Genomic DNA, 13491 nt, shown 5'->3' on the forward strand with positions numbered 1-13491 from the left:
GGAGGCCACCAGCGAATGAGTGGAAGAACCCAGGTGTCGGCACCATGGGTCACGCTCCTTACCGCCATGTCCCCTGCCTCTCGACAGTGATAAGGGGTCGGCAGGATGGATCTGAAGGGGCTCGCATCTGAGGTGCCGTTCTTCCTCAAATTTGGGTCCTGATGTCCCAGCCTGAGGGCTTGCCATCTATGCCCCCTGCTGCACCCTAGCAGAGTCCGTCCCAGCAGCACACCCTCCATGTACACACAAGAGTTCTACCCACTAGCCTCAATGAGATATTCCAGTTCCAGAACATTCTTCCACTTTGTCCTTATTGGGAAGGGCAGTCTGGGGTGGTGCTGACACAGAGAACCAGCCACTGATGGACCCAGCATCCTGGACCAAGAACTTTTCTCTCCCCTCTCCCTCTCCGGCCACCTGCCCCAGTGCCTCCGGTCAGCTGGGTCCTGTAGCTGGGTGAGGCCCTGCCCAGGGCCCGCAGAGCTGAATGCCCACCTCAGTGCTGACGGCTTCGTCTGAAGGGTTGATCAGGACCACTGTTTCTAACACGTCACTTCGGTGATGAAGGATCTTTTGTCCTGCAGGCACAAAAACACAGACAAAAGAGGAGACCTTTAGCTTTTCCGGATTAAAACCGCCCCACCAGCTTCTGGGGCGGCTGAAGCATTTCTGCTTCTGACGAGGCACCCGCAGCAGGATTCTCCACGTCGTCTTGGGAAACACAATCAGTGTTGCTAAACAAGAGTGTGCAGGCCCCGGCAGGTTCCTCCAGGAACGGGGTCCGTGTGGTCTGGGGCTCCTCAGGCTCTCATCACCCCTTCGTTTCCCAGGTTGATCGCCAGGCTGCCTGTGGGTTAATGGCAATTTTCATCTGAGACAGGGTTGGATGCCAGGAAAACTCAACGGGGCTCTCGACATTTCCTTTCTCATGGTAATTGGGGATGTTTCTGTGTATCAGCCTTTCTTCTGGTGAGAACGGTGCTGAGATTAATTAGGAGCCTTATTGTGAAATGAATGACATTCAGAAACCTGGGCTCACAATTAGCCCAGCAAGCAGAAAGGCTGTCTGAGGCAGGCTTACAGTCTGCTGGGGTATTCATTCATTAATTCTCTTGCTCATAGAAAAGTGGAGAAACTGGGAGCAAATGAAAAGTGGAGAACAACTCTCCTGCTGGACAGGGAACAACACAGCAAGGTGCTGTGGGCAGGGGGGAGCCTGTTGAAGGGGGCCTGGAATTCTGCTGCGTTTGTGGCTCCACATCCCTGACTTCCCACACCTTAGAGGTTTTAGGGCATCCTGTGGCAGAAACCACCTCCAGCCGAAGTACACTGGGGCCTATGGGTGACCTACAAAGGCTCCCCCTCCTTGGACAATGAGATGAAAATGATCAGGCGACGTGTAGCCAGAGTGGGTGATATATGCTCTGCCAATCGATGAGGGACAAAGAAAGACATGTGAGAGGGAGACACATGGTTGGGAGGGGAGACAAGAACATGTGTGCTGATTAAAGTATAAGAAAACTTGGATAAATGGGAGGAAATGGAATAGAATCTGAGGGAGAGAGATACCAAAGGAGAGAGATATACAGGAAGAGAGAATGACCAAAAAGCAACTGTTTTCCAGGAAAATTATTGGGTGTTTCTTCTAAAAGCTAAAATAGAACTACTATATGACCTAGCTATTCCACTCCTAGGTGAATTATAGTGGGAATTTGAACAGATACTTGTATGGGAATGTTCATTGCAGCATTGTTCACAATAGCCAAAAGGTGGAGACAACCAATGACCACCTATGGTTGAAACAACATATGGTATACCCAACCAAAGGAATATTATTCAGCCATGAAAAGGAATGAAGTTCTGATACATACAACAACAAGGATGAACCCTTAAAATATAATGCTAAATGAAGCTAGACACAGAGGGACAAGTACTGTATAATGTCACTTACATGTCTAGAATAAGCAAATTCATAGCATCAGAGAGCAAATTAGAAGTTACCAGAGGCTGGGAGAGAGGGACTGGAGAGTTACTACCTAATGGGCACAGAGTTTCTGTTTGAGGTGATGAAAAAATTTTGGAAATAGAGGTGATGGTTACACAACATTGTGAATGTAATTAATGCCACTAAATTGTACATTTAAAGATGATTAAAATGACAAACTTTATGTTTCCTATATATTTTACCAGAACTTAAAAAATTAATAATGTAATAATGCCAAAACCTATGAAATAGTACACTTTAAATGGGTGAATTGTATGGTATGCGAATCTCAATAAAGAGGTTACAGGGAGAAAAGCAGTGCAGGGTACACAGCTTAGTTAGGGCTTTTCCCCTTCATCTCATCAGGGACTAGCACGCTATGGAAACGGCAGCATGATGAAATACCACCACTGCATCATCAAGCCTGTCCCTCCCACTGTCTTCTCTTTCCTAACAGGAACACTTCCCAGTGGCCCCCGAATTAGACATGGAAGAAGCCCAACTAAACAATAATGATGCCAGGCACTGTCCTAAACACTGCACATGTACCAGCTCATTTACTCCCCAGGAGAGCTCACGAATTCAGGTACCATGTCCCCTTTCACTATAAGGACAATGAAGTCTACAATTAACTAGCCCAAAGTCACACAACGAGTAAGTGGTGGAGCCAGGACCCGAACAAGGCACAGGGGTTAAATGCCAAGGAAGAGCTAGGGAAAATCCAGAGGAATAAAATCAGAAATGTGCTGCAAGAAGCAAGAAGCATCAGGAGAAGAATATTAGCAAAAAGAAAAAGTGGCAGGACACCCCCATAAAAGATGGCAAATTTAAGAGAAGTTGTGTGATCCTTTACTCCCAATGCCTGAAAATACAGAAACCCCAAAACAGAGCAATGTCACACAGTTTGGGCAGGCGAAGGACTGAGCCTCAAGAAAAAGAATTCAACTCAGTCACAGGAAAGAACGCCCATGTGTGAATGCCAGAGTCGATAATTTACTGGACATCGCTTTTTGGCTTGGGTGCTTTTGCTTTTGACAACCATATGCATTTAGAGCTCACGCAAAAGAAGATCCAACTGAATAAGCAAATGATAAAACGACAACCAGCGAAACACAGCAAACTGTCTCCTTTCTAAGTCCTTCCATCAGTGGCCTCCGTGAAACAAAGACTTCGGGGCCTTCTAAGGCACTAAGTTGAGACAAAATTCAGCAAAAGCTTAAGACTCAGGAGAAATGAAAGGTCGTTTCCTTGATCAAACTGTGGACCTGTTTCCAGGCAGCAGAATGCCACAGTGTGAGGGCAGTCATGGCTGTAGGACACTGCGAGAACCCCCAGAGCGACTGGGCTCCAGAGATGGTAAAGGACGCAGAGCCGCCTTCTTTCCTAAGCGATCTCCACCCGCCCCAGCTGCTCGCTGCATCCTTCCAGATGCACATCTAAGCAACAGCCCAGCCAGCCCGAGCCTTGGCCCACCCAGCGTGCCCTTTCTCGGACACTCCCTGGCGGGGGACGTCTTACCATCCACAAGAAGGTCCTTTCCTCTGTGGCTTCATCACTTCCAAACAAAACAGATGCCATGTGACAGTGGCTGTGACCTCCACTCCTTCCCAGTCAATTTCCAGACCTGCTCGCGCAGGATTTCAACTGAGGACGTTCTTTCTGTCCAACTTTGGAAACACTGACACAGACGTGCACCGAAATACCCTGGCTGCTCCTTCAACAAAAGCCTTTTTATAGGATTGAATTTGAATGAAGGAGGGGATTTAGAGAGAGAGAGAGAGAGAGAGAGAGAGAGAGAGACAAGCTTCAAGCTCTTGTCACAGCCCAACTGTTGGCCAGATTCTTCTCCCAGCGCTGTAACCAGGGGCCGGGCCTTCCTGGCATCCGGCAAACCCAGGGCCTGCCGGAGGGGCCGGGGCGCTGTGCCCCCATCCCCGCGTCCCCACGGGATGCCAGCTCCTCTGGCAGCAGGCTGCTCTGAGCTCTGGCTGCCGGGACGCTTACAAAGTTGCATATTTGGGGAATGTTTCACACTGGGAAGCCGGCCAGGCATTCTGAAGAGAGGCCGCCTGCCACCCCCGCCTGAAAAGGTCTCATTCAATTGCTTCAAAGAATAAGTTCCCAGGAAAGAAAGACAAGCCGGTTGCAGCGCTCTCTCCACCATTACAGATCGCATGCTACAGAAACAGCTTGCAGGGGAACCATCAGGCAGCCCCACGAATAGGGAACTCCCCTCAGCACTGGTCTGAGGGAGGCAAAAGCCGGGGTTTGAGATGGAATGACTGTCATCATTGCTTTGATAAGATAGGCTTTGAGGGCCCCCCACAAACCCAGTGTAATTGTGAAGGCTCCATCCCGGGGAGGGGCTAGGGGGGATGTTACGTGACACAGAAAAAGGGGTCTGCTCCACCTTAGAAACAGCAGAGGATGGTCGGGGACCCCCTGAGGCAGCAGGGTCCTTGGAGACAATGAGACTTTTGTCGATATACTCGAAAAGGCCATGCTTGAAACTCAATAAGCCTGTTATTGCTGGGACTTTTTTTTTATTTTTGAACATTGAATCTGTCTTTTAAGGTTGGGCTATTCTAATGGCTTATGTTTTACTATATTCAGGTGACTTTGAAATCTCTTAAAACAAAATGTCATTTTTTAGGTATATAATTTTTAGGATGCTTATGGGGTCTCTTCACAGTTTTATATGCATTTAATCTAGTCTCCCTCTCTCCCTCTCTCTCCTTCCTGGTTTAGGAAGACGCTGACCACGGCTGGATTCAAAGTCACCGGGTCTGAGGCACAGCCACAACCAAACCTCCGTAAACTTGGCATCTTCTCTCTTACACAGCTGACGCTTCTCTCCCACACCCATCAGCCCGGAACACAGTGACTGAAGCGGCTGTAACATCTCTGTCGGGGCCAGAGCAACACCCAAAACTGTCAGCCCAGTTAGGCAGCTGCTGAATGAAGCATTCTGGCCCAACAGAGAGAATGCTGGACGAAACGCTGCAGCTGCGCTGAGAAAGGGGGAAAGCCCTTGACGAAGATAATAGCTAGTAAAGCTAAATGAAACCTTTTAAACTGTCTTCCAGTGAACGATAACTCTGTATGTCTTAAGGATAAATATTTAATTTCTATTCCCATTAGTGATTGCAATCCAGAAGTTTATTTCTATAACTCCCTTTGCCTGCAAAATGAATACATTGCAACATAATCCAGAAATAGGAATTGAAGAAGAAAGAAAGCCTTCGGTATGTATTCAGTATGGAAGGGAGAAGATGAGGGAGATTCTGAGTCATTCATGTGGATGGAGGTGACCAGAACTGAGTCATGGCTGGGCCTCCAGCAGAAGGGCCCTCGCACCCACCAACCTCTGCCCCCAACTCCCGCCGCTGCCCCATCTTCACCCACTGCCTTTGCCCAGGTGGAACCAGAGTGGATTCTTTCTGGAAAAGGCATCTGACATTGTGACTCAGCATTAGAAAAGCTTCCAATGTAAAGAAGCAGAAATCTTGGGGTTAAAGAAGTTTCTAGAGTTAGAAAGGGAAATGTGTGGGGTAATGAAGGACTAGGATTATTTAGCTAAAAGTAAGGGTTGGTAGACCAAGAAAAGGCCAGAAGCACAAAATGTCCTAACATTAAAGTCTGTCATCATTGGGAGGAAGGGAGGGAGGGAGGGAGGGAGGGAGGGAGGGAGGGAGGGAGGGAGGGAAAGAAAATGAGAGCAGTGAGAGTTCTTCAATTCTGCATCTTCACCAAAGTGGATTTGCAAAGAGGAAACATCTCACCTCCAATCCCACATGCAATAAACACTCCCCAAGCTAAATTCAGATAAATGGATAAAAGCAAGAAATGAAAAGTCCTCAGTGCTGGAACTAAACATTAATTACCAGCAACTCTCCCAGCAGCTTTTCATAACAGTCTCTCGTTTGTAATAACACCAGGCCTCCTTTCAGCAGGAATCCACATAATAATGTCAAACAAGTGTGCTAAGGGGTGGGGCAAGTTTGAAGAGAACGGGTGCTGGTGTGGAGGGAGGGGAGTCACCCGCATCAGCAGTTTTGTAGTGAAGCTCTCTTCTTCAGGAGCCCTCACAGATGCCCCTCCATCCCTCTCAACCAAGGCCAGGCCCAGAGCAGGCCCTGGCCCAGTCCCCGTCTCGGGACGAGGCCTCCCAGGCTCCCGGAGGGCAGGAGCAAGTCAGGAAGCCTCACGAGCAGCACCAAGGCCTGTTCCCAAGAACCTGCATGGTCTCCCTGCCTCCTTCTATCCCACCTCATCATTTCTAAGCAAGAAAAGCAGAGACACCGAGAGGGGAGCATGGCTTTGGGAGACCACCATCAGCAGGTCTTTCCCAGGTGCCCAGAGTGAGGGCTCAGAGGAGGGACCAGGTGGAGGGCTGAGGAGCCTGGCCTCACAGAAGCCTCCCCTTGTTCCCTGGCACAAGAAATCACTCCAGACCTGCTGGAGGAATGACCATGAGGCAGGACTAGACAACTTAGCCCCTGGCATGTGTGAGAAAACTCTGGTGCTGGGAGACTTGGTATCTCCTGGTTACACGGGTCCCCAAAGACCAGGTGGCGGCAGAGAAAACGAAAGTCAGCTGTTACCAGAGACTGTACAGATGCCCCCTCCAGGGAGGTAAAACTCCTGGCTGGAGGGAGTTTGATTTCCCACCCTCCGGCCCTCCCACACATCAAAATCAACTTGTTACCTGTCACATCTGTCTGTTCTTGCAGCTCTGAGCCTGAGGCTGGAAAAAGGGCCCCTCCTAAGCTGTCCCAGAGGCAGCAAGGGACATGGGTAGAAAGACCACAGAAACACGCTGGTTTTTAGGTCACACACACATGTTGGAGCACCTTCCATGTGCCTGCACTATCCTACCTGGATCAAAATTATATAGGGTGTCCCAAAACTCACGCAAGATTTGAATTTTGCGTGAGCATTAACAACAACAACAAAGAAAAGCCTAATTTTACTTGGTTTATTGAATCAGATTCTAATATCTGTTGCCGTTTGATTTCAATCCCTTCAATTTGATAAGCATTACCAAGTACCAATTATGGCCCAGGAGCAGGGACAATGAAGACCACGGCTTTGCGTATGTGCTATTCCATACATAACCCTATACTGTATACTTCATGAATAAAAAATTTACAATTTTTAATTATAAACCTGTGTTTTCTATCAAAATTACTTCTTGCGTGAATTTTGGGACACCCTATAGCTAGGTGCCAGGTGAATGTATGGCGGTGTTTACTAAGGGCTCCTCATTCTCTGAACTCCAGGCAGCCCATTGTTAAGAACATAGCAGGAAACCCTTACACGTATAGAGAGCATTTTATCCTTGGATCGTACCTCATTTAATCCTCCTCACATTCCTGGGAAGTGGTGGGGACAAGTATTATTATCCCCTCTTCATGGACCAAAGTTCTAGTGACTTGCTCGAGGCCTCGCAGGCTGAGAGCGGAACGTGGCCAGTCATGACCAAGGCTGAGACACTATTCTTTTCTCCATCTTTTCCTGATTAAAATTAAGGTTTTCATCCAAAATCAGGGTTTTCAAGGTGTGAGGCCAAGATTCCCCTTTGTAAGAGGTAAGCATGCAGCCGGGTCAGCCACTGGTCAGCCAATGCTGGTCAGCCAATGCTGGTCAGCCAACGCTGCTGAATCGCTGCCCGCTCCACGGGCACGTGGGCCTCCCACACGCACCGAGGCCAATTCTCTCTTTGTTTCGGCTGAACAATCAGAGCCCAGTTCTCTCCCACTTTCCCCCTGATATTCCTGGAAATGGCGTTTCTTTTCTGTTGGAAATAAATTTTGTTGTTTCTGCATTTGTTTCATCTCTGATGTATGTTCCTGCGTGTCACATAGCTCTCCAAATGTTTAGTGCTTGTTTTTTCAAGAGAATAAGAACTGGAATTCCATTATAACTAGATCAGGAGACTTTGTAAAAAAAAAAAAACAAAAAAAAAACAAAAAAAAAAACCACCTTTTGAATGTAACAAGTTGATCATTGCTTGGGAATTAAACTTTTTTTTTTTTTTAACCTCAGATGTCTTTTTGTTACAGAGAATTTAGTTGCTATAGAATTTGCACCTACCCCTATTTTTCTCTCTATTTCCTGGAGTTAACTAGTTTTCCTTTTTGTTGTCATTGGTTAGTTTTTTTACGTGTCTGCTAGTCCTTCCACCCCATCCTTCCCTTGGTTTCTCTGCCATCTTCTGATTTACATTTCTCTGTCTTGTAGATGCCCAGAAAAGCAAACAAGTAAATACCCCAGACTTCCAAGGTTCTCTCCTTGTCTTGAATGTGTTCACTACAGGCAGAGACAAACTGAGCCTTCATGTGACAGGCGGGGCGGCCTTGCTCCTGGTGGTACACGGAGGCTCATTTTGCATTTCACATCCCCTCCCGGTCCAACTGCTCACCCTAGGAGAACTTGTCGGGGGTGGGATGCCAGGTGACAATAGGTCTGATTCCTTTCGCAGGGTCCTTTCGCACCCTCTTTCTAAATCCTCTCTTCAGGGTTTTCCTACTGCCTAATCTATTCTCTCATGTTCTCCTCCCCACACCCCCTTTGTAAAGTCCTCAAGGCAGAGGAATGAGAACCCAGGCCTACAAGGGTTAGCATGGAAGAGAGTGGAAAAAAAGAAGCTTCAGAGAATGTTTTTAATCTCACTGGTCTTCTCCTGCCTTTCTAAGTGATGCTGTATTTCCTGTTTGTTAAGATGATGTGGATTATTTACAAAGGCCACAGTTTCCTGGATTTGAATTCAGGCAAATTACTGCTACCTTCATAAACCGGTATTGGAGATTAAAACATGAATGCGATGCTCTCCCTATCTTGGAGAAAAGATAGTTTAATGGGGAGACCTAAGAGTTTTGACAGTGTCTAATTTGGGAAATGCAAGTCAGAAGTAGTGTTTGAATACACAGTGAGAGCTCAGTCAATATTTGATAAAGGAATGAATAATAAACATGGCTAAGATATATTGAATACCTGCCCTGGGTCAGGCCCTGGCCTATGTTCTTGATGTGCGGTTATCGCATTTAATTTGCACATTAAGCCCATAAGGAGGGCACTAGTCCCATCTTCCAGATGAGGAAAACGAGGCATAAGGCAGTTAGGCAACTGCTCAAGAAAGTACGTAGTGCAGCTAGGATGGAAGCCCAGGTGGTCAGTGCCCAGAGCCCAGGCTCTTGGTTAATGCACCATTTTAAAAGGGAGGATGGTGGATAGATGAGAATGAGTTTGGTTTGGGGCACATTGAGTTTGAGGTCCCTGTGGAAGATTCAGGTGGCTCTGCCCAGTAGGCAGGCAGAAGTGTGGGTCCGCTGCTGGGCAGGAGGTTGGGCCAGAGGCACAGCTCTGGGGGGCATCAGCGTATTTTCAGGTGATGCTCTAGGTCTAGGAGAACACAGAAAGAACCTTTTCCAGAGAACAGTCTTGGGAAACACCATTATTTAAAGGATGGGCAGCCCTGGCCGGTGTGTGGCTCAGTTGGTTGGGCATTGTTCTGTGCACCAAAGGGTCTCCGGTTCGATGCCTGATCAGGTCAGTCATGTCACATGCCTGGATATCGGGCTTGATCCCCAGTAGGGGGCATACAGGAGGCAGCCAATCAATGTTTCACTCTCACACCAATGTTTCTCACTCTCCCTCTCCCTTCCTCTCTCTCTAAAAATCAATTGAAAACATTAAAAAATAAATAAAAGATGGGCAAAAGCCGGGAAAAGCCCATGAAGTGATGGAGAAAAGCATGAGAGAAATAATGGTGCCACGCCTTCTTTGCTCACCTTCCCCCCCAGCCCCAGCTGACCTAGAACCTCAGTGCTGTCCTGATTTGCAAACTTAACCCACCTTCGCATACAGGAGAGTGGAGGCAGAATATTCCAAAGACATTATCTAATCCAATACTCACTTTGACCTACACATCCACTGCTCTGATACAGTGCTTAGCCTGTGGGCGTGGCTTTATTTCCTGTCTGGGAGACATCTGCCTGGTTGAAGAAAAAGACTGTAGGCTGGCAGTTCTCAGAATGTAATATATGACCAATGTCACCCAGTAAATTTAATAAAATAAAAGAACATAATATGCCCCACAACCACCTGAGCTACTCACTAAAAGTGCAGATAAAGGAATGGTCACCCTCAGAAGGTCTGTCTGATTCAGGAGGCGGGGTTGGGGCTTGAGGCTGCATGTCTGCAATCTCTCAGTGATATCGATGGTTCTGGTGCCTTCTTTGAGAAGCCAGACGGGGTAGATGATGAATACGCTACTGATCAATAACAACATGGCAAGTCACCTTATTTAAAATCATCCTCACGTTGTTTTTATGTGATGCTATCCTAGTGTCTGAACAAACTGCTAGAATTATTTCCCTTGGGAACAATGTGGTCATTAAGGGCTCAAACAACTTTTCCCGGTAAGTATCGATTCTCTAATTATTTGACAGTTTTATCTGACATTTAATTTGCCATCAAACTCCAGCCATTGATCAAATCCAGACAAACAGCTGACCTTTCTTCCTCCTCTGTTAATGTTCAGAACCAAATCATCACACTACTCGCCCTCAAAGCCAGCTCCCTTAAAAATGAAAGTCAAATGAATCCCTTTGGTACTGGCTATTGAAAAGGAAACAGGAAAAGAAAAATACAAACAGCTAACATAACCAATATCATACCTGGTATCTATTAGTTACCAGCCCCTTGGAAGCCCTTAGCCCTTGGCCAGAGAAAAATGTCATGAGTTGTTTTTTCCCCCGTAAAGTCCCGAGGGTGCAATGCTATCCAATAGTGGCCGAGTCAGTCTAGGGCACCGCAACCAGCTGGGTGAGCTGCCAGGAAGGGGCTTCCTAGGGTCGAGATCCTGCCCCGGGAGAAGGAGGCTCAAGGGACCTGAGGTCTGGTCTTAGCTGAAGTGGGGCCTCACTGCCACCATCTGTAACAAGTAATGGAAGGCAGATGGATACTCGGGTCCTGTGTTGGGGCCGGTATGAATAAGTCTGGTCATGTCTTTAAAGTATTTGGCATAAAGCCTTAGCCCCACCCAAAGGAGCTGTGATTTTTTTTTTTTCATTTTAGTTTTGTTTATTTACATACTGCCTTATTCAGCAGGGGGAGGTGGAGATGGCTCATTCGCACATACTGACGGAATCAGCACGTGTACTAGTATATTTGCACTTTCCACACTGTGCCCGTGTTGGTCATGGCTGGGTGCTTGGGCTGCCCAGAAAAGTACACGCAGTCCTCACAGATCTGGGGCTCCCCTGCGATAGTGCTAAAGGGCAAACCAACCCACATCCGGGCGCAGGCCTAATTCCTCTTTATGTCCCTGTTCTTTGCTCTCAGTTATGTGCACTGTCTGTTGACCCAGAGTGAAGTTCCACTTACAGCCTTCCACCTACAGGCTTGCAGGTGTTGATGGTTTTGCGAAATAGGACAACTGAAAATATGGATACCCCGTAGCTACACACAAACACCCACTCAGTTTCTAAGTAGGATTTAAGTAGATTGAAATTCAGCTTATAGAAGTGAGTAAATCAGGAATCGACTTTCAGGATCTGAAAAAATATATGCCTGTGTCATCATTAGCAGGAAGTCCACTGTCATACATAAGTAAAAGGAAACACTGTTTAGCTGTTTTTATGTGATTAGGACCAAAAAAAAAAGGTCCGAGAGTGTTAGGAATTGTTTGTTTGTTTTCATAAGTACATTGAATTTTGCTTCTGGTCATTTGGCCCCTCTTATGATTCCTCAAAGAATTAAAAAGGGGCATTTATTTGAAAGGTTTCATTTTGATTTTATATTCAACTACAAGGTCTTCACAAGGTCACCATCAATGGCATGCCACAGCATATGCCCGTACCATACTTGATCCTTTCCGGGAGCCTGTGGGTGAATGACTACATCTGCAGAGTTAGGAAAATTTGATGTAGGAAGCAAGGGGTAAGTACAGAGCCACATAATTAGTTAATGTTTACTTAACAAGCAGAGATATGTTTCTGACAGATTCAATCAACTCTGACTAAGGGGCATTTTCAAGACATTGAGAGATGTGTTCTGAACCATCAGATGAACTCTCCTGAGAACAAAGGTCCAAAACCAATGATGCAGAAGTGATTCAGGCAAGCAGGCAAGTAAATTCTGCCCTCCTCTATCTTCTTCAAAGAAAGATTGAAATTTTGATTTAAAATGAGTTCAGAGAGGAAGGCTCTAACTGGAAATTCTGGGAAAATCTGCTCTTGCAAATATCTGCAGATTTTCATTTCCATGAGAATAGATTTCTCCTAAGAAAATCAGCATGCATAATACCATGTTCTACATTCCTATCTTGCATTATTCTCTATTGGTTATTCTTTATGTATTTATACACTTGGGATACATGCAATTATCCATACGTATGTTAAGCAAAGTTCTTATGATGCTTTATTCTTTGCTATCTCACAAATAAAATAATGTGTTTTGTCCTAGTAAAAATGCTAACAGATAAGGAAGGTGGCTCTGGAGAATGGACTAAATCAGGTTCCACTGATGAAGTTCTGGAGTATGACAGAAAGAAAGAACATTTGATTCTGCTCCAGAAAGCAACACTGAACGCGTTCCCATTTATTTTGGGGTAGACAGAGGCTGTCAGTGGAGAAGCTAGAAAGGTGAGGCAGCACATTAAGGTTGTAGAGGACAGTCCCAATTCGCTTTAAACTCAGATACCAGGAAAATGCATGGATTCAAAATTAAAGGTTGGAGAGGAAAGAGTGAAGTCATCCTGAGCCCTGGTTGGCTCAGGGCATCGGAGGAACAGCAGGAGTGGGACAAGGATGGGAGTCAAAGAGAGGTGAGCAGTGCTTGACCTGGTATCTGAGGTCCAGTGGTCCAACAAGAGAAGAATCTAACCTTGTTCCCGATTGCCAGCTCCTTCAAGGACAAAAGGACCCCAAACCAAGGACACTGTGATGTGGGTTCTGGGTCAGGTTTGAAGCTTAAATTTATGTCCTTTTTTCCCTCACAATTCTTAAATGACATAAGCTGATGCTTTAATGTGTTTTTTCTATTGTTCTGGAAAATATCTGCATTGCCTTCCTATCAGATCCAATCAAATCCATTATGAAATTTCCTAAGAATCTCATGTCTATAAAATTGCTTTCAAGAGTAAATTACATCTTTTTTTAATTATAACAAAATTAAGGGTTATCAAGGTAAAGATAAGAAATCCACTTAGCAATACTTCCACCCTTGGGATTTTGATGTCAAAATTGAAAATATATCTCTCTCCCTTGGCCCATTTTTTTTTTTTCAATATAAAATGTCTGTGCACTTAGATAAGCTTTATTAGAAAAACCATTATTTTAATATGTTAGTCTGTTTTTATTTGATTTAAAGAATAACAGTTGTGCAAGGGTAGCAAATGGAACACTAGATTTATATGATTTGACAGGTAGAAAAATAGCCTGAGTGAGTCTTTCCTACTAATGGATGATTATGTTAAGTGGGCTCAATTCTGTGCCCTCCTC

The 13491-nt window shown here is 45.8% G+C and overlaps 1 protein-coding gene across 4 annotated transcripts in view; it reads right to left on the reverse strand.

The window, feature by feature from the left end:
* Positions 1 to 13491, reverse strand: part of MAP1B (microtubule associated protein 1B) — a 93055-nt gene that overhangs the window by 24536 nt on the left and 55028 nt on the right. For 3 of the 4 annotated variants that reach the window (XM_059694369.1, XM_059694370.1, XM_059694372.1), the window contains one exon: positions 496 to 578. In XM_059694369.1, coding sequence (XP_059550352.1) covers positions 496 to 578 — 83 coding nt within the window. Of the gene's footprint in view, positions 1 to 495; positions 579 to 3502; positions 3647 to 13491 lie in introns of those variants that run through there. The other variant, XM_059694371.1, reaches the window with a different exon arrangement.

Source organism: Myotis daubentonii, chromosome 4 (genome assembly GCF_963259705.1).
Source record: "Myotis daubentonii chromosome 4, mMyoDau2.1, whole genome shotgun sequence".
Taxonomy (NCBI): domain Eukaryota; kingdom Metazoa; phylum Chordata; class Mammalia; order Chiroptera; family Vespertilionidae; genus Myotis; species Myotis daubentonii.